Source organism: Etheostoma spectabile, chromosome 9 (genome assembly GCF_008692095.1).
Source record: "Etheostoma spectabile isolate EspeVRDwgs_2016 chromosome 9, UIUC_Espe_1.0, whole genome shotgun sequence".
NCBI lineage: Eukaryota > Metazoa > Chordata > Actinopteri > Perciformes > Percidae > Etheostoma > Etheostoma spectabile.
Genome location: NC_045741.1, coordinates 26,920,584 through 26,943,514, shown reverse-complemented (window position 1 = coordinate 26,943,514; position 22,931 = coordinate 26,920,584). Strand labels below are relative to the sequence as shown.

At 39.6% G+C, this 22,931-nt stretch overlaps 2 protein-coding genes across 3 annotated transcripts in view; both read right to left on the bottom strand.

Annotated features, from left to right (window-relative positions):
• Nucleotides 1-600: 600 nt before the first annotated feature.
• LOC116695612 (uncharacterized) overlaps nt 601-22,931 on the bottom strand; it is a 97,116-nt gene continuing 74,785 nt past the window's right edge. For both annotated transcript variants that reach the window (XM_032526009.1, XM_032526008.1), the window contains 6 exons: nt 13,128-13,170; nt 10,632-10,746; nt 8,890-8,992; nt 6,761-6,830; nt 6,516-6,619; nt 601-3,388 (listed from right to left, as the gene is read on the bottom strand). In XM_032526009.1, coding sequence (XP_032381900.1) covers nt 3,160-3,388; nt 6,516-6,619; nt 6,761-6,830; nt 8,890-8,992; nt 10,632-10,746; nt 13,128-13,170 — 664 coding nt within the window. In that variant the 3' untranslated portion in view covers nt 601-3,159. The remainder of the gene's footprint in view (nt 3,389-6,515; nt 6,620-6,760; nt 6,831-8,889; nt 8,993-10,631; nt 10,747-13,127; nt 13,171-22,931) is intronic.
• Nucleotides 16,275-18,577, bottom strand: LOC116695653 (trichohyalin-like). Its single transcript, XM_032526075.1, has 2 exons — nt 17,795-18,577; nt 16,275-16,417 (listed from the first exon to the last, which is right to left on the bottom strand). The coding sequence occupies exons 1-2, from the start codon at nt 18,396-18,398 to the stop codon at nt 16,347-16,349; spliced, it is 675 nt and encodes a 224-aa protein (XP_032381966.1). The 5' UTR covers nt 18,399-18,577; the 3' UTR covers nt 16,275-16,346.

The following is a 22,931-nucleotide window of genomic DNA, read 5'->3' as shown; positions in this document are numbered from 1 at the left end:
CAGGTACATTTTATAAAGATGAATACCTCTGCAGCCGTTCTGACTGGTTTCGGGTTAGGGTACGTCCCTTTAGAGGCTCCGTATGTTCCTACTGCGGATAAAAACAAACAAACTTGAGCCTGGACTAAATGTTGGTGGCATGGCATTGAACAAAATACACCATAGTTCACTGGAGCAGAGGTTCCCAACACCTGGGCTGCAGACCCTTTACTAATGGGCCATTATGAAACAATATCCATTTGCAATAAATAACAAAAGAAGTATGTAACATTAAAGGACATGCCATTTTCTAACTTGATAACAAGGTGTGTTTGTGTGTGGGGAGGATACATAGAGAGACATGCCTGATGTGGGAACATGCATGCGACCAGACCAATGGGAACCCTCTCAGTCTAAAGCCGCGTTCCGACCAGGCAGTTATAAGAACAGTCCACTCAACTAATACTCTCCCCCACAACTGGTTTTCCATTTGCATTCACACTGGCCAAGTGGCCATAGCAACTGGTAGGAGGGGTAAGGGAGTCTTCATACTGTTAAAATCAGAAAATAAATATACAAAACAAAGTATTAACTAAATGTAATGTATATAGCCTATGTCACAATTTAAACAAGTTTCCCGAAGAGAAACGGGTATCTCTCTCTCCCCCGCCTCTGCCTGCTGTGCTGTGGCCGTGTGTGTGTGTGTGTGTGTGTGTGTGTGTGTGTGTGTGTGTTCGTTCAAATCTTACATGTTTCCGGAAGTTTTGAGGTACAATATATTAAGTGAAAGGGACGAATGGGCCAAAATCCTGATGTCTTCTGTTTCTTCTGTGTCTGTGTGTGACGGCCGGCCAGCTTGTGGAGTTTAACTCTGAAAGGACGGTGAAGGAGAATTCCGGTCGATTCCAACCTTTAGCTCTGTTGTTTGTAAATATGGAATCCTGTCAGTAGAGAGAAAAATGAAACCAATCAGTTCTGCCTACACCGTGTTATCCTCCTGCTAGAGTTAGCACCCAACAGGCTTGAACAGGGCAAGTTTTAAACATGTTTTTAGCCTCTTAACATCTTCAAAATGTCATTAAAAGTGCCTCCCCATGTGCAGTGATTCCTTCTGAGTGAACACAGTGAATCTGAAGATGTAGATGTGACAGAAAGGCATTTAAACACATTTAAAACTTGCCCTGTTAAAGCCTGTTGGGTGTTTACTCTAGCAGGAGGATACCACGGTGTAGGCAGCACCGATTGGTTTCATTTTCCTCTCTACTGACAGCATTCCAAATTTACAAACAACAGAGCTAAAGGTTGGAATCGACCGAAATTCTCCTTTAACCACAGGTTCCCGTTGATCTAAACAATCTAATTAATCTAATTTAACCAAACAATCCATCAACGGCAAAATTAAAGCCTCTTATTTACGAGAGCGGCCTGAGAGACCTCCAGCTTACAGCGGGGTCTCCAAGCAGGACTGGCTGAGCGTTTGCGGCCCCGGCAGGCGCTAGCTGGCTGTCGCATCACTTTATGAATCTTGAAATGAAGTAGGAGCTGAAAGAGTTACAGGAAGTACGGTCAGAGGAACCTAATGATTCCCAAATTGGGCCAGTCGGAACACGAGAAAAAAAAAGGGTTCTAGGAGTGTTATGTTCTAGGAACTGCAAAACTCCCTCAGGTCGGAAAGCGGCTTAACTTTATGTTTTAGGGTACTGATGCGGAATGGAGAGCCCCCCCCCCCCCCCCCCCCCCCCGTGGCTCATCCGCAGTACTTACTGTATGCTTTAGCTTTTTGGTGACAAAGACTGAAAGAAGATGAAGGTGTGAGTCCTTCATCTTCTTTAGGAAAGAGACAGTTGTTAAGTTGACTAATTTCATGATAATAGAGCATAATATAATATACATTTTCATTTAAATAAATTATTTTACCCTGATTTAGAGTGTAGTATAGCTTTTGTGTACGTAATAAATGTACAAAGTACAAAAAAAACACATTTCACTCCAAATGGAGCTGTCTCTCACGCAGACACTTTTTTCTCAACTGCCCATAGCAGCGCATGTGCATAGCAGTTGTCTGCCCAATCAAGCACACCCCGTCCAGTGGCTTGTTTGAATGTGGTTGACCAATCACAACAGAGTGGGCCAGCTGACCAATCAGAGCAGAGTGGACCTTCTCACGAAGGCGGGCCAAGAGCTCAGACAGAGTGTTTTAGGTGGAGACCATGCAGCATTAGGCAGTATGAGAAACATAGTATGTTTTCTAAACATCAAAGTAGGGCTGGGCAATATATCGATGTATCAATATTGCGATATGAGACTAGACATTGTCTTAGATTTTGGATATATTGTAATATGGTAGTATGGTAAGTGTTGTCTTTACCTGGTATTACAGGCTGCATCACAGTAAAGTGATGTCATTTTCTTAACTTACCAGACTGCTCTAGCTGTTCTATTATTTACCTTTACTAATCATTTCTGGAGAATATTTATCAAAAATCTCATTGTATAATAACATTTTGTTAAAGCACCAATAGTCAACCGTACAATATAATTTCAATATCAAGCATTGAGGTATTTGGTCAAGGATATTGTTTTTTCTCTATATTGCCCAGTCCTACATCGAAGCATGTAAACGTATTCGAGGAGACCCCAAGAGTACACATATGATTCTGAAAAGGAGTATATTAGGGCCTCTTTCAACTAGATTATTAAATAGTATTTCATTAAAACTTGATTTATAAAACCAGGGCCCAGATGCACTATACTCTACTGTACTAAAACTGCATTTCCTCTGATTTGTACAGCAGGAATCAACCACAGTTGCAGAGACAAATTAAAGACGGAGCCCTGTTTGATATGCTGCCATGGGAAAGTGGAGAGCAAAACTGGCCACCAAGAACACCATCAAAACCTATGGAAGAGGATTAGGGCCATATGTGAAAAAATGATTCGGAGTTCTGAGTTTAATCTCAAAATTCTGACAATAAAGTCAGAATTCAAGTACTTTTTTCACATGTGGTCTTAATGTTCTTCCATGAAAAAACAAATAAATAATATTTTTTCAAAGTGATTGAATTGTATCAGGAGCGTGATGAGTGAGAATACAATATAAAAGCACTTGCGAAGCTTCTGATATTTGTTTTGGCAATTTTCAACTCCTCCTGGCCTGTCTCTGATGAGGCTGCTTGAGGATCAGAGCAGGACAGAGACGTTGGCTGCTGTCCCAGTCCCAGTCCCAGTCCCAGTCCCAGTCCCAGTGTGGTTGTGTGGCTCCTGACTGTGGCTGTAAAAAGGCAGCAAATGAGCCACGTCTGCCAGGGTCTGCAGGACGTCGTAGGTTACTGCAAACAGGAAGTAGGTGGGAAGCAGCCAACTGAGGCTGAAGACACAGTCCCCTACTGGCAGAGGGACCGCAAGGTGTCTGAAAGGACGAGAGAGAGAGAGAGACAGTGACAGTTTAACAATGCCAGATTTCAAAGAGCTGAATGTCAATTCAAAATTCAAAATTCTCCTGGGAGAGGGAGACGGGGCTTGTATTGCTTCCCAATGTACACAAACATGCCACAACCTGAGGGACAGTGAATGACTGACACACGCACACACACACACACACACACACACACACACACACACACACACACACACACACACACACACACACGTATGCATGCACGCACGCACAGAAGACCCCAGTTTTAAATATCAGTACACATTTATTTCTAATGTTGAATTTGTCTTTAATTTTTGTTAGAATTTACTTTTTGATTGATATCTCTTTATAACCTCTTTTTAATATTTACCATACAAATAGAATTATAAAATGATATAAACCCATCCTAATATTGTGTTAATGCACATATACCTGTTTATTGTGTTTTGTCTGATGCTTTGGCAACATTTATATTGATTACTTCATGTCAATAAAGCACCTTGTATTGAACTGAACTGAGAACACGGACTCAGAAAGACAAGTCCCGGCTGAGTGGACACAGTCCGGTTGCCACAGAAACACCTGGCTGCCTGGAGAAGACAGGCTGTGTCAGCTCTGTCCAAAGAGACAGGTGGAGACGGAGAAACACTTCCTGCTTCAATGTAGCACATATGCTGACATCAGAACTCAGTTATTTATGAAAATTAAATGTATTGATATACTGTTCTTGCTCTTACGTTTCCTTTTTGTTTTGAAAGGTATATTATTATTAAATGTATAATGTTTACTAAAATTTAGTTTACTGAATGAATTTTAAGTATGTATTTCTTCTCACATTATTATCCTTGATGCTTTGGCAATATTGTTATTTCTGACATTCATGCCAATAAGAAATTTGAATTAATAATAGAAAAGAGACAGGAGAGAGAGGGACAGAGAGAGAGAGAGGGAGGAGAGACGAGAGAAGGGACAGAGAGAGAGAGAGGGAGAGAGAGAGACAAGAAGGCGAGAGAGAGAAGCGAGAGAGAGAGAGAGAGACAGAGAGAGAGAGAGGAGAGAGAGAGAGAGGGAGAGAGAGAGAGTGGAGAGAGAGACAGAGAGGCGAGAGAGAGAGCGAGAGGCGATAGAGAGAGAGAGAGAGAGAGAGAGAGAGAGAGAGAGAGAGAGATGTGACTTCAGTTAAACCTCACTGACCGAGCTGTTCATCCACACATTCAAACTCACAGAACATTAGTTTCAATTATTGTGACAATCTAGTGACCTACCAAATACCTAAAGGTGACTTTCATAAAATGAAATTTTGTATAAAATGATCCACAAGACATCTGGAATATTCCTATTTGATGGAGGAAAACTGGATGTTAGGGAGTTAATCCTAGTGCCCGGCTACGACTTGCTACACCCTGCTACGCCATTAACTACTCCAACTACTGTTTCTTATAGCCATGGTTCCGTTATCTTTATTGTGACTATAGCCACTGTTCATCGTACCCCCAACCGGCACCGGTAGACAACCAACGTTTTGATACTTAAAGCCGCAGTGGGTAGAAAGCGAGAAAACGGCAAGATATGAAATAGAGTGAGAGCCTTTCCTGCAGTTCTCCCTCTTCCCTTTTTGTTGCCTGGGCATTACAGTGCATTCACAGGACAGCCTATAGGAATGCTCTCTCTCTTTGAAATGACCTGTGATTGGCCAAAGTCTCCAGTCACGGGCTAGATTCAAGAGAAGGAGCAGGAGTCTAGTTTCTCTCAGACAACTTGAATTACAACATGCTGAAAGATAATTATATTTTTTTTTGTCCAACAGCACTACAAACAAATTGCTATTGGCTATGTGCGTTAGCCAATAGTGAAATGAGAAAATAGTTAAAAATAATCATTTTTCTTGAACAACATTACATTTTTTGGAATCACAAAGAAGTCTATATTCCTAAAATCCAAGTTAAGCTCAACTCAAACAAATAAAAAAGGACTCTTAAAATGCAGAAAGGTTGCTTCAAATGCAAATCATGCTCAAATGAAGGCTTTCAAATTATAGCTGGCCTTAATGGAATATGTAATACAGTATGTAAAGTAATTATAGCTGGCCTTAATGGAAAATGTAATATAGTATATACAGTAATTATAGCTGGCCTTGGTGGAAAATGTAATATAGTATATACAGTAATTATAGCTGGCCTTAGAGGAAAATATAATATAGTGTATACAGTAATTCTAGCTGACCTTGGTGGAAAATGTAATAGTAATACAGTAAACATACAGTAAAGCTCAAACCAAAGGAACATAACAAAGGACTGCACAATAGGAGGTTAATATCTAATATAGCGATTATTTTGACTGATGTTGCTATTTGATTCGTGATATTGGAGGGAGTAATCATTTTTGCATGATTATTCTCATTTTCATTGAAATATACATTTAAAAAATGATTATAGTGTGATTTATGCGAGGATCTGTCCCAAACAAAGCTAGGGACTTTAATCTGTAGGATAGGATTTGTAGGCTGGGACGTCTGTGCAGCACCACAATACTTCATTCAAAATGGTTTGACACATATTTTGCTTTTAACTAAATATTGCCTTTTTTTAAAGTTGCCTGACCTCTTCAAAATCCAGCAGCAGTAAAAGCTGTATTAACATACTGTTAATCAGAACTTCTTCAGGTGACTACACACGGCAGTAAGCATGATTGGTCCACATACAATAAAAGGAAAAGACTCTGTGTTACCTTATTTGATAGATATCTATGCATTTACCTGTTGTTTCTGATAATTTGATAAAGAAAAATGTATGTTATGCCTGAGTAAATCAAAACCCCATTTAACAAAACTGGTTAAAAACAATTACATTAATATTTAAAACCAGGGGAGTCTGTTACAGCCTGACTCTGGAGATTAGCTGTCATATTTAAGTATATTATCTGCCTGTTTAACGGCTGTTTGGTAAATTGTTCTTAAACGCATTTAGAGAGGATTTGTATTGCTACTTTTTTTATTCTCAATGACTATCATTTTGGTGCTGGTGATTTTCCTTAGGGTCTGGCTAAAACCTCTTTGGGGTCGACAAAAATTCCTCTATGCAGAAATAAAGCCTGACATTGTAAAAACAGAGGGACTCACTGGAATCTATCTTCTCTGGACTCTCTCAGCATGATGAAGACAAACAGTCCCACTTCAGTGTTCAGGGAGAACGAAACAACTTTGTCCAACATGACAATAAAACCCTGAAGAGAGAGAAGCAAAAACAACGGTGATTGGCACTTCTTTGTCATCAATCTCTTATCTTCTTCAACCATCACCATTAGTGTGTGTGTGTGTGTGTATGTGTGTGTGTGTGTGTGTGTGTGTGTGTGTGTAAAATTTACCTTGGGATCACACATTGACACGGTAAAGATGACAAGGAATGCAAGTAGTGACATGAATCCTTGAGCCATGCTGGAAGAAAGACAAGAGAAGAAGAAAAAGAAGAAGAAGAAGCATGGATTCAACTTAAGAGTTTCAGATAAATCATGCGTCACAAAAACAAGCCTCTACATCTTCCTTTATGTGAAGGTGGAATAATAATGTACTATTGTTTTAATAATGCGACAGGAAGACCAAGTTCAAATTTTGCTTAAAAGGGTTTTTTCAACCAGGAACGAAACAAGCTACAGTTAATAAGGAAATTGGATTATTTCTCTAAGTGTCTGAAAGTGTTACAGAAAGGATTTCTTGCTAGGGTGAACTTTCTGTTGAGAGTCACATCCTTTTTTAAACATAAAAACATCCGCAAAATTGCGTTTGCTAAACCCACCAGACTCCATGTAAATAAACAGTAATTTTAGCATCCGAAAATACCCTTCATTTAAAGTCAACAGAAATTAAATAAAACTGTAAAAAGACGTTTTGGGTCGTCTTTCCACTTTCCAACCATCCCAACTCTAGCACTGGGTAAAATAAAAACAAATTTGACCGATTTACGTGTGAAACTATGTTGGCTCTAAACACACTAAAAGTATAGCTTTTTTAAATGGAATTTGATGGGTTTAGTGCTGGAAATCTCAGAGCTGTTTCTGGTTAAACAAAAAGGTCTTAAAGATGCGATTAAAAAGGCCTATTTGTGTAGGGATCCTTTTTGTAATGTTGTCAGACACAACATCAGATTATAATAATAATCTTAGCCTAAAACAAATGGCCAAAACAGAACGTTTGGATTAAATTGCTGTGGCTGCCGGTTACAGCGTTCACGCTTAATACTCGACCAATTTCAAAGATTGTTGTTCCCATCAGTCACTTACACACAAAATCATAGGAAAACAGGGTCTGCCATTTTCACAGGGGACAGATACTGCAGAGGCCATTCCACAGAGCACTTACTGATGCAATTAGACTTCCAACATATTGTATGCATCTTGGAGACACATGTTTTTACACCATATCAACATGTGGCTAGAATGTGTCTCAAGTGTCACCTCAGGTAAGACTCTCAAACCACCTCCTGAGGTGACATTTTAACATAACATGGCGGGAAAAGTAACTAATAACATTAATAACATTACGTTTTTAATGTTATTAGTTACCTTTGTGCTTTGTGTACTGTATTCTATTTGGATGTGTCACTCCCAATGGGCTGCTCTTGTGAATGCTGACTCTCGGACATGACTCACTTACACTTAAATTGAATACAGCATCATCAATGGCATTACTCAAACCTGTGCTTTTACTGCTGATGTCTGCTGTTAAAAAAACTTGTTTTACACTTTTTATATTATAATAAACTAAAACGTAAACTAAAACTAAGATAATCTAAGTTAAAAATGTTAAATACTATAGTGCATAGTTTCTGTCTCCCCCTTGAGGAATTCTAAGTAACGACGACAAAACTGTCAGCGTGTCCACATGACAAAAGCCTTCCGTGATTGCGCACGTGCACCGACGCTTCTTTCATGCAGTTACTAGTAGCCAAGGAGGACACAGAGGATTACAAAACACCATGGATTCTCCAGAAGAAGTAATTATATTCTCTCAAGTTTCTGCACGGGAAAGTTGCCAGGCAACCCAACCTTCTGAACACAGCCATACTGAGTAATCCAGAGGGAGTGTAGAGCTGAGAGGCTTTGTAGCAACTCATTTGGCAAAGGCTTGAATGTAACGGCCGTTAATTAATATCAAAAAGTTACGCGTTAAACCGAAGATTAAATATCATGGCTAAACTCCAACCATATATTTTGTATGTATATAGATATAAACTTTGAGACATTATAACTGACCCTTACAAAAACTAAAAATGCTGTAAAAAAACAAACTAATATAAACCTTTCTTTAAAAAATTGAAACTAAACTAAAACTAGCAAAGCACTCTGACAACTAAACTAAAATGTAATTGAAAAGTAAAAACTCAAAATTAAATCAAAAAATAATTCCAAATTCTAAACTATCATAACCTTGTTGTGGAGGTGAGAGATACTGCTGCTGTGACATGTGAGCACAAACATTGAGCCGATTCACTCCTCACCCTCTTGCCGAGCAGATGTGCTCTTTATTGGGCAGGTTTCGCTCCCAGGCTTTAGACAGCCACTCCAGTCTGCTGCTCCACACTGAGCTCACCAGACCATCGACTGAAAGAAGCAAAACTAGTCAGTCAATACAAAACACTTCATGCTTAAAGGAATCGTTCAACATTTTGGTAAATACACATTCTTGCTTAGAGTTATATGTTAGAAGATGTAATCAATTAACACATTTTCAAGGTACTTGTCCATATCCGCGTTGTTTTCACGGATGGGATTCCTAGTATTCCCAGTGTTGCACACTTGTGGGCTTGCCACCGGTTTCTCTTCACTGACAAGCAAAGAAAACAGTCTACACCCTCCTACAACCGCAATGGCTGGAGCTGATTGGACGGCTGGCTGCTCCAGGATTTCAAAGGCAAGGTAAGGCAGCTTTATTTGTATAGCACATTTCAGTAACAGGGCAAATCAAAGTGCTTTAAATAAAAACGATTAAAAGAAAAATGTAAAAACAATATGAGAAAAAAAGTTACAATGCAGTAAAAGAACTTAAACATAAAGAGCAGTAAAAAACAGAAAAAATTACAAAAGCAGATAACAATGCAACTTCAGTATAAGAAATGGACAATTATTTAAAGAAAGGCAACGTCAAAAAGAAAGGTCTTCAGCCTTGATTTAAAAGAACTGAGTTGTAGCGGAGATATAGTTTTCTGGGAGTATGTTTGGGATATGTGGAGCATAGAAACTGAACGCAGCTTCCCCCTGTTTAGGTCTGACTCTGGAACAGATAGAAGACCTGTCCCAGATGACCTGAGAGGTCTGGGTGGTTAATAGTGTAGCAGCAGACCAGAAATGTATTTTGGCCCTAAACTGTGTAGTGATTTATGAACCAGCAAAAGTCTTTTGAAGTCTATTCTTTGAGGCACTGGAAGCAAGTGTAAAGACTTCAGATCTTAATCGGTCGGGAGACAATCGCTTATTTTATGAAAACGTTTTTTCGAAAAGATGTGTTTCTGAAAACTTTTAAAGCGAGGAAATAAACAATGCAGTTGCTGAATGTATCTTCATTTTATGCAGATAACAGTCTACAGGATTCTTATCAGCCTACGAGAGGCATCGAGCCAGCTGAATTCAACTTTATACAAATGAAGAGCGGGTGAAACACAGCCCCTTGGTTGCGCTTGGTCGGGACTCTTGCCGTCCCTTTTTGATGCTCTGGGTATACGTTTAACTAAAAGCAGCAGAACGATGCATCATTTTATATTTATCATAGCTGCGCTTCGCCCTATTACAACTCCCTAGGGGGTGTGCCCCCCACTTTGGGAACCCCTTGGGCTTTCTTTGTGTTGGCCTTTTAAACTCTGGTGAATTCATGAGGACTATGGTTAACCTTTTCTCAGATCTCTGCAGAGTAAATCCAGACAGCTGGCTATACTATCTGAGCAGTATGAGTTTTCTGTTGCTACTAAAACAACTTAACTACGTACACGTAACACCAAAACAAGTTTCTTCCCGAGGCTACCCGAGGCAGAGGCACCGCGGCTTGAACCTTACTTGTTAAGCACCGCCCAAGACGATTCTGATTGGTTTAAAGAAATACCAATAATCCAGAGCATGTTCTTCCTCCCATCCCAGATGTGTGGAGTTCATCCACAGTGCCGCGGTGGAGGAAGGTCTGGCAATGCGAGGGTACATTAATGCTAACAGAGTAAATGACTAAATCACATTCAAGCAGGAGTAAACTTACTGGTGTGTTTCATGGCAGATCCCATTACCAGGAAGGACACAGTGACGCTGATGGCTATAAACACCTGGATCAGCTCAGCCACCCAGGAGTACGCCTTGTAACGTTCATTAATAATCTACATGGGTTAGTGACGTGGGTGATGGATGTTGGTGGATGTTAAAAATGAAGACACAACAAGGGAGAAGAAGGGAACATATTGAACAAATAAAACCTAGTTTTGAAATAAAAAGGCACACTCAGTGTTTTTTTAGTGTGTTATAAGTGAAACATTTTAACCGTTACATAGATTTTGTTTCTATGAACATATAGGCTACATTTACATTTACATTTACGTTTTGGTTTTAAAGCAGAGTTTTGAGCCAAAAGCAATCTCAGTGTACAAAAGCATTTAAGCTCCAGTTTTTAGCTAATCACATTTAAACTAACACATCCAAACTTCACATCTCATGATCAAGATTTTCGTATACTAGGCATGACCAAATCACGCGGCGACAGTGTGGGTGTTGGCCCACACAAAAGGTCTCTGTTTGCGGCCATTGAGACTTGAACACAACCCCGCAGATTCCAAACCAACACGGGTCAGTTTTCAGAAAAGCTCCAATTTAGGGGCTCTGAAATGCCAGAGCAGTGTGAATGCAAGCTGTAAACATAGCAAAAGATAGTTGTTTTTAAACCAAAATTTAGCAATGTAAATGTAGCCTCAGTCAGTTTGTAATACGAATGCCAGTATCCTCCCTTCACAGCAAAAAAACAAATAAATCAGTATTTTAATTTGTTGTCATCGGTTCAACCAATCATAAAAATGCCACATGATAATAATGTCTTCTACTAAAATGTAAAACATGAAGACACAACAAGAGAGTGGTGCCATTTTTCTAATCTGTAGGTTTTCCATAAAGCGGAACCTTTGATGCATAAACCCGAGCAGGTTCAGGGGGAGACCGCCAGACCATGACTGGAGTAGACTCCCCACTTAATGTGTCTCCCCAAAGGCTCATTATCAACCAGGAAAAATCGTAAATTACTGCAACACAACCCCGCAGATTCCAAACCAAAACAGGGTCAGAAGAGTTTTCAAAAAGTCTACGGTTTAGGGGGTCTGAAATGCCAGAGCAGTGTGAATGTAGCAAAAGATATTTGTTTTTAAACCAAAATGTAGCAATGCAAATGCAGCTTTAGTATGTTGATGACAGATGACACCATTCACATGTTAGCTGAGGGACCTGCTTTCATCACTCTCTGATCTAGTCTTCCATTATGCAGGTCATTGTTCTGACCAAAGAGCTTCATGTTTTTCACTGATTAGCTCCCTCTTTTAAGTTGTGCTAATCAGTGAAATCACCACTCATGTTAGAATGAAAACCTCTAGAATGCTTCAAGTGTAATTTCATGAAAAGACACAATTAACTTGGGTTCCCTTACTAATAGTTAAAGTCAGAGGGTGCATTTGGAGTGTATCTGTGTCAGCACCAAGCTCCTGTCTGTGACTCAGGCTGATGAGATTTTTTTTAAAGAATTTGACCTGGTGCAGCTTTTATTCTCCTGAGTTATATTCCCTTTAAAGAGTTCAAGCCAGGCCAGCTGCATTGTGCCATCTCTGGCTACCGATTAGTTTTGTCGGGCAGGTCCAGCCAGCCACCACAGCTAATTGCTGCATGTTTCAATTAGCGGTTGTTAGCTTGGTAGGCACACTGTTTCCTGTGTAATTGGATCCAAACACAGGCTGAACACATGCTGCTGCTCTTGACTTCACCACAAACCATTATCTAGCCCTGCATGTGGCTCTAGGAGCACGTATAGGCCTGTAACACACATACAAACTATACTGGATTATGGCTGTTTATTAAGTACTCACACACTTTCAGTGTTACTGACGTACCATGAAAAAATCACTACATTGCAACAGAGACTGAGACATGGACAAGATGAGGTCAGATCACCACCACCAATATATACTATTGGTGTTTTAAATAAGTGGAAAAATGTCCATCCTTCCTAATGGAGCAAGGTGGCGTTCACTTCATCTTTTTCCACCCATCGTAGCTCTACATACCATTGTATTAAAACTCGGGGCCTTGATTAATCATTATATGTAATTTTATATATGAATAACATAATATGTATAATATTACATATATACCGCAGGGAATGTGTGTTATTTAATTGTCATTCTGTATTTCAGTTAGCCTTAAAGAGGAAGAGGGACAACTAAACAATGATGCACATCTCTCAGAGTCACCGCAGATTGGGATATTGAAAAAAAACAAAAACCTATGCTGAACTGTTCCGCGAGGTTCCAGAAACACTTTGTTTGCACGTAAAGAAAATACATCCTCACAGTACCAATACATTCAAAAGTGATATATGAAGCTTCAATTAGCTCTTTAAGAGTTGACAAGAATTATATTGACAAGTAAATTATGAGTACTTCCGTATGTATATCTTCCTTTTCTACCTCACCAATACAAACACACAAAAGGAGTGTGGCGTCCTTACCTTAGTTAATGGTATGGTTGCAATCTCTCCTGCTCTCTCAGACCTGAAGGGGAAAACACAGATAACATTTTATGGAGGAGGCTTTGGAACTGTAAAGTGCTCAGTGGAGTGCCATTAAGTGGTTTCTCCTCCCTCATCAATGACTTCTGATTAAGCAAATTAATACCCAAGAAAAAACTGATGTTCAACAGCTGAAATACCACTTCACCTGCACCAGGGATTCCAGGGAAGTGAAGAAGAGTTTGGTAGATCAGCAGATCCACACACACAAATGTTGAAAATACACTTAGGGACTCTTTGTTTTTATTTCAGGGACAGGAGGGGTTTTGGGATCTTTAACCAGAATAGACCAAAGATCCCAACTTTGCCAACAACGCATTTTTCTATGACCTTCCAAAATGATTGGGAAAAGAGGCATGACCCTCCCCAAGACTTCATTAATGCCTTCTGTACTGGTTTGTGCTTGGGAAAGATACCCATTGTTTTTTTGTTTTTTTACAATAACGACATACATGACTTAACTTCTGCGTTCTCATCTTACACATCACACTCAAAACTGGTATCCCATAGTTGGGATTCAGCATGCAGTCCCGGTACCGTTCTTTTTGTTTGTCTTTCGAAAAACAGTTTGAAGACAAAATCCATATCCAAGACACCACATGGCTTGTCTTTATAGGGTACCAGCAACTCCTCCAACACTCTCTGGGCTCCTCGTAATTTTGGAGCGTCAATAAAATAAACTACTTTCTTTATTGTTTCCTCACTAGACAGTGTTGAAAGTCTTAGGTTTTTGTGCATACAGCTAGAGGTCCATATTTTTGTACGTACCTCGTTGTGTTCCGTTTGGTGAATCTGTGCGCGTAAATAGAGCTTAAATAGCTTGTTGTTCACAATAGGTCTACCTGTGACTGCAGGGGTAGGGTCAGGTGTGTGGCATCATGGGGGTGGGGGATGGCGCGATTTTTTTTGGGTCACAGTCATCTGCTAGCGATGGGGGGCGGAGACTGAGAGCTACATGGGAAAATAGGCACCAAACAAGCCACTGTGAAATTTAGCTGTTTTCATTAATGAAAACAGCTAAATTTCACAGTGGCCAAAGTTCCAAAGAACCCAACTTTAGTAAGCCCCCACCCCCTAGACTATAAAACGGTGACCATTCACTTTACAGAGAATAAAAAGACATGACCCTCATCTATTTTCCCCCGGTCATCCATTCCATAAAACGGTCCCTTAGCAGAAGTAATTTCCAAATATGTGTTTTAGTCGCTGCTTTACTCATCTGCAAAGACCCGCCCCCGCTGCTGCTGTGGTTTATTAATATTGAACATGTTGTGTGTTTAAATTGCCACAAATTTGACACAAAGCAAGCTATTGGATAAATGTAAATGGACTGCATTTACAGTATATAGTGCGTTTCAAGGCGCTCAAAGACTACTCAAAGGGCCTGCAGCAATACACCTGCCAGGTGTGAAGTAGATCAGATGAAAGGTTCTCGGGTGTGCGAAGGACAAATAGACAGACATTCCTTGCTTTATAGTTAGATATCAGTAACCATAATATTATAAAGAGCTGCCCACTACTTTAATTCATCTTCATTAAGAGGCATTGAAATAGAGCCTGGCTCTCTCTGTTTCTCTAGTAGCTGGCCAGCTCCCAGCCTGCAGAGGGATCTCCTGGGGAGATACAAGAATACTATAGTAGTGGAAATATTGTCCTAAATATTAAATGAGGCACAAATGGTTGTAAAACATATTGCAGGTCAGGGCTAAACCTATGAATCAGTGTTTCCATTTTCAACTCTAATTTTGGCCATTTGTCTACCGCTGTTGTAAAGTGCTGTTTCTTTCATTAGTTTTTTTCCTTCTGCTTTCTTTTGCCGCCCAGCTAACAGAACTGAGAACTTAACTTTAAAAGCCCCCTGCCTGGAACAATTGAAATACTTAATACATTTAGAAAACATTGTGGCGCAAACATTGTGTATGTTCCACAGCCACTGTGTGTGCTGGTGGAAGTCAAAATGACCAAATAGATATGACCATTTTTACAAACACAAAGGACAATTGTCCATCAAAAAATTCATCCATTAATCTTTGTCCGCTTATCCAGTGTCGGGTCGCGGGGACAACAGCTCCAGCAGGGGACCCCAAACTTCCCGTTCCCGAGCCACATTACTCAGCTCTGACTGTGGGATCCCGAGGCCAGGTTGGAGATATAATCCCTTCACATAGTCCTAGGTCTTCCCCGAGGCCTCCTCCCAGCTGGACATGCCTGGAACACCATCCCTACGGAAGCACCCAGGGGGCATCCTTCACAGATGCCCAAACCGCCTCAACTGCCTCCTTTTGACACAAAGGAGCATCTAATTGGTAGCGTAGGTTCCCGCAACATAACATAATCTGCAACAACCACTTTGTCAACATCTCTGACGTCCTCAACACAAAGTCAACCGACTAGATGATAAATAACAAAGCAAGAAATAAAGTAGCCACAAGTTGAAGTTTGACTCCTCCCCTGGTCCGCGTTAAAGAGGGAAATGGCGGCAGGTGTAAAGGAGTACTTATACCTGTTGCTCCTGACCTGTGGACATCTGAGACGGCAGCCCAAGGGCAAGAACTGAGGTTCAGAAAATAAGGGGTGAAAACAGCATTAGCTTTCCAAACTATAAAATAAAAATGTAAATACCCCCATGGAGATCATTTAAGTATTTCAAACTATCTGTCTATGCAACAGGTCTGATAATGTGGACTGTGGACTATGTTTACTGTAGTTTTGGACATGATGTTAAGGTTACTGAACCAACAGAGAAGGTCAGGACAGATTTAATATAAGATCTGTAGAACAGAATCATAAGGGACTTGTCAACATGAAACTTAAGTTTCCTTAGCCGTTGCTGGCCTGTTTTTTTGCAAAAAGCTTCGGAATGGAACGTAAATTGAAGCTAGGACTCAAGATATACATTTCTATAATTTTCAGCAGAGCCTACAGTCTGTCCCTTTTTGATCTTGTTGTTTGTGGTGTTAGTAAGTTTTTGTCTAAGATCAAAGTCCTTAGTTTTCTGCACATTTAGGTGAAGGAATGCATTGCCTTGTCAATCATTTAGCATTTTCACTACTTAAAAAGGACAACTCAAATGTTTTTAATGCAGCACTGTTTTATTCATCAGAAGATCATCCATTTTTTGAGGATGCTGTTTCTGGACAGGTCAGTATAGCAAACTGCTCAGACAAATTTCTTGAGCCATCCCTCCAAGATTTGAGTAGCCTTAACTCTCCTCCTGGATTTTGGTATTGCTGTTTTTTATATAAGAAAATAAAAGATGATTAGCATTAGGGTTGCACGATATGAGGAAAATATCTAATTGCATATATTTTTGACTGATAGTGCGAGTGCGACATAATTCACAATATTGAAGGGAATGATCATGTTGGTTCGTTATTCTAATTTTCATAAAAACAACTATAAAATTTAAAATTGCTAGAGTGTGATTTTTGCGAGGATCTGTACCAAACAAGTAGCTTTTCTTTAGTCTGTCAGATAGGATCTGTAGACCGAGACGTCGCTGCATTGGTCATCAGAATGGTTTGACACCACGTACCACCACATGAGCGCAGGCCAACCCTATTCAGCTACGGACGGTTCACACAGGACGTGGGTCAAATCTCCTTACTGTTTTGCACCGTTTGATGCTAACAGGTGCTGTGTAGATTTCACTGCTTTGCTGCTAGTTATATTTGGTTTGGAGTCTGGTGGGTTAAGCGAACGCAATTTTGTGGATGTTTTTATGTTTAAAAAGGATCTTACTCTGTAACAGAAAGGTCAACCTTCTTAGAAATCCTTTTCATATTGTTGTCAGACACAGAATAATAATCTGATCCACAACACGTTCAAAATGAATGAACAATGAGGCCCGCAGCAGTAGGGGCAGGGTTTTGCAGACTGAGTCAAGCAGCAACTGAAATGCAAAAATTTGGAAATGACTTCTGCTAAGCTTAGGCCTATTTCTTTTTCTTTTTTATAAGATAATCTGTCAATGGCAAAACAAGCACTTTTGTGAACATTGTAGCTCGTTTCGCCGCTGCCAACTGCAGCGATCTCGCTTAATGCTGAACCAATGCCAAAGATTGTTGTTGCTACCAGTCGCTTAGACACAAAAATCTAGGAAAATAGGTTGAAAAAAACAAAATTACCCTTTTAGTAGCAACTAGCCTTGCGCTTGGTCTGTCATCCATTATAAATTCCACAGGGCTGCTCAAAATATTCTCCTGATCTACACTACCCTTCTAAATAGTTCCCATTTGGATTGTCCCATTGCAGTGTTTTTCAATCATTATTTTGATCTTTGCTTACTTGGCTATGTAGCGGGCTGATATCAAAACAAAAATATATTCTTTTTTACTTTTACACTGATCATAGTTTATTATTTCCTTTTGAAATGTTTTAATTGATTTATTGCAATTTTTACAATGTATCAGATATTCCATCCACTAGATGGAGCTCGCGTACCACCAGTGGTACTTAGTACCATAGTTTGAGAACCAGTGGCCTAGTTCTTTTTGCGATTTCAACACATTTGCGATTAAATGTGCAGTCCGAATTAGCATAGAAAAAAAATAAAAACAGGCAGTGAATTGTTGTTTAAAACAAATGGGTAAAAATGAGACACATACTTTTAGACTCAAGGCTTGGTATTTCAGTGGAGGGGGGTGGAACCGTTTGGGTGGAGCTCCTGTTCGTCTCACTTGGCTCTCCAACCCAGTTATTGAACAGGGTTTTTCTTTTACTCTTCTCCTGGCCCTTTAGCTCCGAGGTCAGGCTCTTAAAGCTGGCTTTATCTTCCACTCTTTGCTCAGCCTGTCTGCACCTCCTTTGCTCCCTTTTCAGATCACTCAGAGTTAATCCGGGCAATGTGATTGGCTCCTCGTCCACCATCATCACCTTCTTCCACTCAAGCCTCGCTTTCTTCAGTTGCACCTGTTTTTGTTTCTCGAGGGCCTTTTGCTCATTCACCCTCCTTTTCTCCTCCTCCATCTGTTTGATCTCCTGCCTCCTCCTCTCCTCCTCATATCTCTGTTTCTGACTTTGCAATCTTTCAGTCTCTTTGTCTTTTTCCTCTTTTTCCCTCATGTCCCTCTGAAGCGCTCTCGCTCTGCGCTCCATCTCTATGTTCCTCAACTCTCTAACTAGCTCTTTCCTTCTCTCCTCTGGAGTCCATTTCCTTAAACTTTTAACAATCTCCATTTCATTCTGGAGTTGACTTTGTTGTCTTGACATGATGTTTTTTCTCTGTGTGTTCTCAGGAAAGGTTGGTATGCTTTAAGTCTGTCTCTTATGGAGGTTTTTGGTAAAGTAATGACACCACATTTACTGTATATGTATACCACTGTATATAATTCTAGAAGCAGAAGAGTGAAGGAATTATGGAATACTTCTCTCACTTATCTGCTTCTAGAATGCTCAGAGTTCCAGTGTCTATTTTCCAATATAGTCCAGTCATTTTAAGCCAAAATGTAGGTCAAACTTGAACAAATTGCAACAGAAGCAGACTCAACTGATTTTGTATCCTTTATATGTCCTGAGTAAGGAAAAAAAGCACTGAAGAATCGAAAGTTTAGAAAAAGACCCAAATATAGCCTATTCATACGACTATTCAATTTTTTCCTCATGTGAATAGGGTACACACTTTAACCTTTAGATATCACCATGACAATTACTGAGTTGATAACTTACATCAGGACAAACAAAAAATGTATTACACGTTTACACGCAAACGGTGTACAATCTAATTATGTATGTGCTAACTTGCATAAATACCAACATGTTGAATCTTGTTGACATATAACAGTAAAATACTTAATGTTAAGATCTGAATGGAACCCATTTAGGCTACCCATGTGCATTATTACATAGAGGCAGGAAGAAGTACTTCAAACTAGCCTTTATTAATTATTATTGTAGAGATGGAGAACAGGACCTGCCTTTGTCTTCTGCATTCTCTTTACCCTTGTCTCCTGTTCTTCCCTCAGACTCATCCCCAGAAACAGTCCCATGGACCTATCTCCATACCCCATCTCCGCAATAATAATTAATAAAGGCTACTTTAAAGTACTTCTTCCTGCCTCTATGTATTAATGCTCATTAATGTTCTTCCACCTGTTGCTGTACTTTGATGGCAGATGTCTGTCCTGGGGCAAGGTGCTAACTCGCTTGTTTGTTTGTTCGTGCCTCATGCTAAGATGCCACACCTGACACCTGTATTTATCTGAATGCCCTGAATGAAAGCCTGCAACGCTCCTCCTCTTCCATCCTAAAGAACAAGGTTACAGCTCTGACAGGAGAGGACACACTCACAGAAGTGTGTGGTGTGTGTGTATTGTTTAACCTTGATGCCGAAAGTACAAGGGGTACTCTGCTTTCAAAAGAATCACTCACATTTACATGAAATTGCATTTATCCACTGGTTCTAGACTGCTTTTGAATTTGTCCTGTGGGGGGTCTAGAATACTCCACCCATGGTCTGACGGTCTCCCGGCACTTTAGGGAAAACCTACAGTTTGCCTGTTGTTGCTCCATGTTTTTAGTATTTAGTTGTTATAAGTAAAACTAAACATTGTTTTGTTGTGGCATTTTTATGATTGGTTGAACCGACAAAGACAAAAGAAAATAGGCTACTGTAATTTTATTTTTATTTGGGGTGAAGGGAGGATACTGATGTTAGTATAACACAAACTGACTGAGGGTACACTAAATTACTACATTTGGGTTTAAAAACAAATATCTTTTGCCACGTTTGCACGTTTGCAAACCACAGACTTTCTGAAAACTTTTCTGACCCTGTTTTGGTTTGGAATCTGCAGGGTTGTGTTGCAGTCTCATTTAAAATGACAATTCACTGATCATAGTTTAAGTATTTTCTTTTGAAATATCACAGCATATCTTATTATGTTTTTAAATTGATTTATTTCAATTTATTTCCACCCACATACCACTAGAGGGAGCTTGCTTACCACCAGACCACCAAATAAAAACTAAACCACTTTTTGTCTTTTTTGTCTTTCCATCAAGTATTTTCTGTAGCTTGAAAGTCTCTTTATCATATTGTGGAACCTTCTTTGGTCTGTACTTATATACGTATATTCATAAAAATAAGCTTAGTCATTGCAGCCTGTTCCCTCTCTGTGTCTAAGTTAGTGAAGGTAGTGATTTCCTTTTATCTGCCTCAGCCTTGAACCACTCATCATACCAGATTCAATGATATCTCTTGCCACAGATGACGCATGGCTTTCAGTTGAAAGAACACCATTTGAGGCAACATTCTTTGCTGTCATCAGTGTTTCCATGGCAACATATAACAAAAATGTTTGATGTCAATTATAGTTTCAAATAAATAAAGAAATGGTTAATTGTGCAATTCATATTCTTTGCTTCTGTCAGTCGCTGTATTTAGGGTTTTAGATTACCAGATTAAAAACCCCTTTATAGTTCATGTGTACATATATGTACTATGTATGTACATGTATGTATGTATGTATGTATACATACATACATATATATGTACATTTATACACATACAGTATATTCTTTTATTTTATATATACTGTATATATTTCTTAAGACATTTTTTGGGGGCTTTTGGGGCTTTTAGTCAATGGGATAGGTTGAGGCAGGAAAGGGGAGAGAGAAGGGGGACGACATGCAGCAAAGAGCAGCGGGTTGGATTCAAAACCTGGGGACTCAGCCCTGCTGGGTGAGCTAGGAGTTGCCCCATCGTGCTGAAGTCTAGTCCGATGACATTTCCGATGACTTCTGTTCAGTGTTGGAAGAAGTATTTAGATCCTTTTCTTAAAGCGTAACTGTCGCCAATATGCAACCTAGGGTCTAACTTAAAAGCATAATTAGGACGGAAGCGTCACTTTTAAGATTTTGGGTCAAATGGCCTTTTTAATGGAAGTGCTAGGGGCACTTCTATGATCACATCAAAATAACTATTTTTATAACACTAAAAACACTGAAACACTGAAACATTGCTCAAAGTATCACCAGGGCCTCTACACATGAACTCTAGCATTGAGAACATTGTTTGTGTACATAGAGTTTACTGAAAAGAGAGTTTTTGAAAGACTCACTTTAGCTGTTGGTTTTTCCAGTTGCTGCCATCTCACAAACACAAACAAACAACGTTCTCAATGCTTGGGTTCATGTGTAGAGCCCCTGGTGATACTTTGAGCAAAGTTTCAGGGTTTTCCGTGTTTTCAAAATAGTGATTTTGATTCAATCAAAGTGCCCCTAGCACTCCCATTCTAAAGGCCATTCAACCCTAAACAAAAATACGGTGAATCTTAAAACAGGCGCTTCCATCCTAACTATGCTTTTAATCAAAAGTTTGACTCGGGGACATTCACAAAAAGACCCTCGGTTGCATTTTGGCGAGAGTTACGCCTTAAGTCAAAGTACTAATACCCCACTTTAAAAATACTCTGTTGCAAGTAAAAGTCCTTCATTGAAAATGTTACTTAAATAAAAGTATGTATCATCAGGAAAACTTACTTGAAGTATTAAAAGTGAAAGTACTCAATGCAGAAAAAACTTCCCATTTTGGAAACTGGAAACGATCAAATTGGCTAATTGGCTACTCATTTCAGCTGTACTCTATAACGTGTTTGGTGTGCAAAAATCTTAATTTGAAAAGTAACTAGTAATTAAAGCTGTCAGATGAATGTAGTGGAGTAAAAAGTACAATACTTTTCTATGAAATGTAGGGGAGTAGAAGTAGAAAATACACAAAAACAAAAGACTCAAGTACCTCAAATTTGTACTTAAGTACAGTACTTGAGTCTGAGTTATTACTAGATGTTCACTCGCCAAGTGTCTTTTTTTTAAGGTTATCCAAAATCCTTGCAGATCAATCTACATCAGCAACATCATCAAGGCATACAGTATATAGTGGTAACCTCCTGGTGACCTCATCCTCTCCTTCAGCATATTAGCATCCAGCTCAGCTCCACCTCACTCTCAGGAGCAAAGTCTGTTCGAAATCTGGGCATCGTGATGGATAACCAACTAACTTGCACTTAAAATGTTGTCGGTGTCAATCGATAATGTCGCTTCGCTCTATACAATATACTGCCAATGTAGTGCTGGGTATTATTTGAAAATATTCAATACCAATACTGTGACTTTGATACCGGTTCCTAAACAATTCTTTTTTTTCGATACCAATTTTATGAAACAAAAACAAATTACAACACTCGGCACAAATCTTTTTATTGATTTGTCAGCTCATACTACGTGAGCCCTGTCCCTGTGTAACCTCAACTTTTTCCTGCATGTCTCTGCGACGTGTAACGTTAGACAGCCAATCACCAGCATTATTAGATCTTGGTAGAGCATGCAATTCAAATGCGTATTTAATGGTCTGCCTCCGAAGAACGAGCTGGGAGAAAAACGTGTTCCGATTTATTGGCATTTCTTTAAACCAAACACAATCGCCATGGGCAGCGATAAGAGCCGGACAGAGCCACGGTGCTACTGCAAAATAGCCTCGGTTGAAACGTTTACATTCAAAAGTTGTTTCAGTTGTGCAACAGAAAACTCAGATTGGACAAATAATCTAGCTAGCTGTCTGGATTTACCCTGCACAGATCTGGCCAAAAAGAGTGACATCTGGCGAAATTTCCAATGGCAGCAATCCAGGAAGTGGAACGTAGTGGATATAGACTACTTAATACATAACGTTGACGGTCAAATTATAAATCAACATTCAAATGCATATTTAATGATCTGCCTCAGAATAACAAGCTGCGCTGC

Bases quoted from the DNA above. Each gene is read 5' to 3' on its own strand.
- LOC116695653 (XM_032526075.1), bottom strand. From the start codon at position 18,398: ATGTCAAGACAACAAAGTCAACTCCAGAATGAAATGGAGATTGTTAAA. The intron at 16,418-17,794 runs GTATGTGTCTCA...TATAAAAAACAG, and splicing joins ACCAAGCCTTGAGTCTAAAA to CAATACCAAAATCCAGGAGG.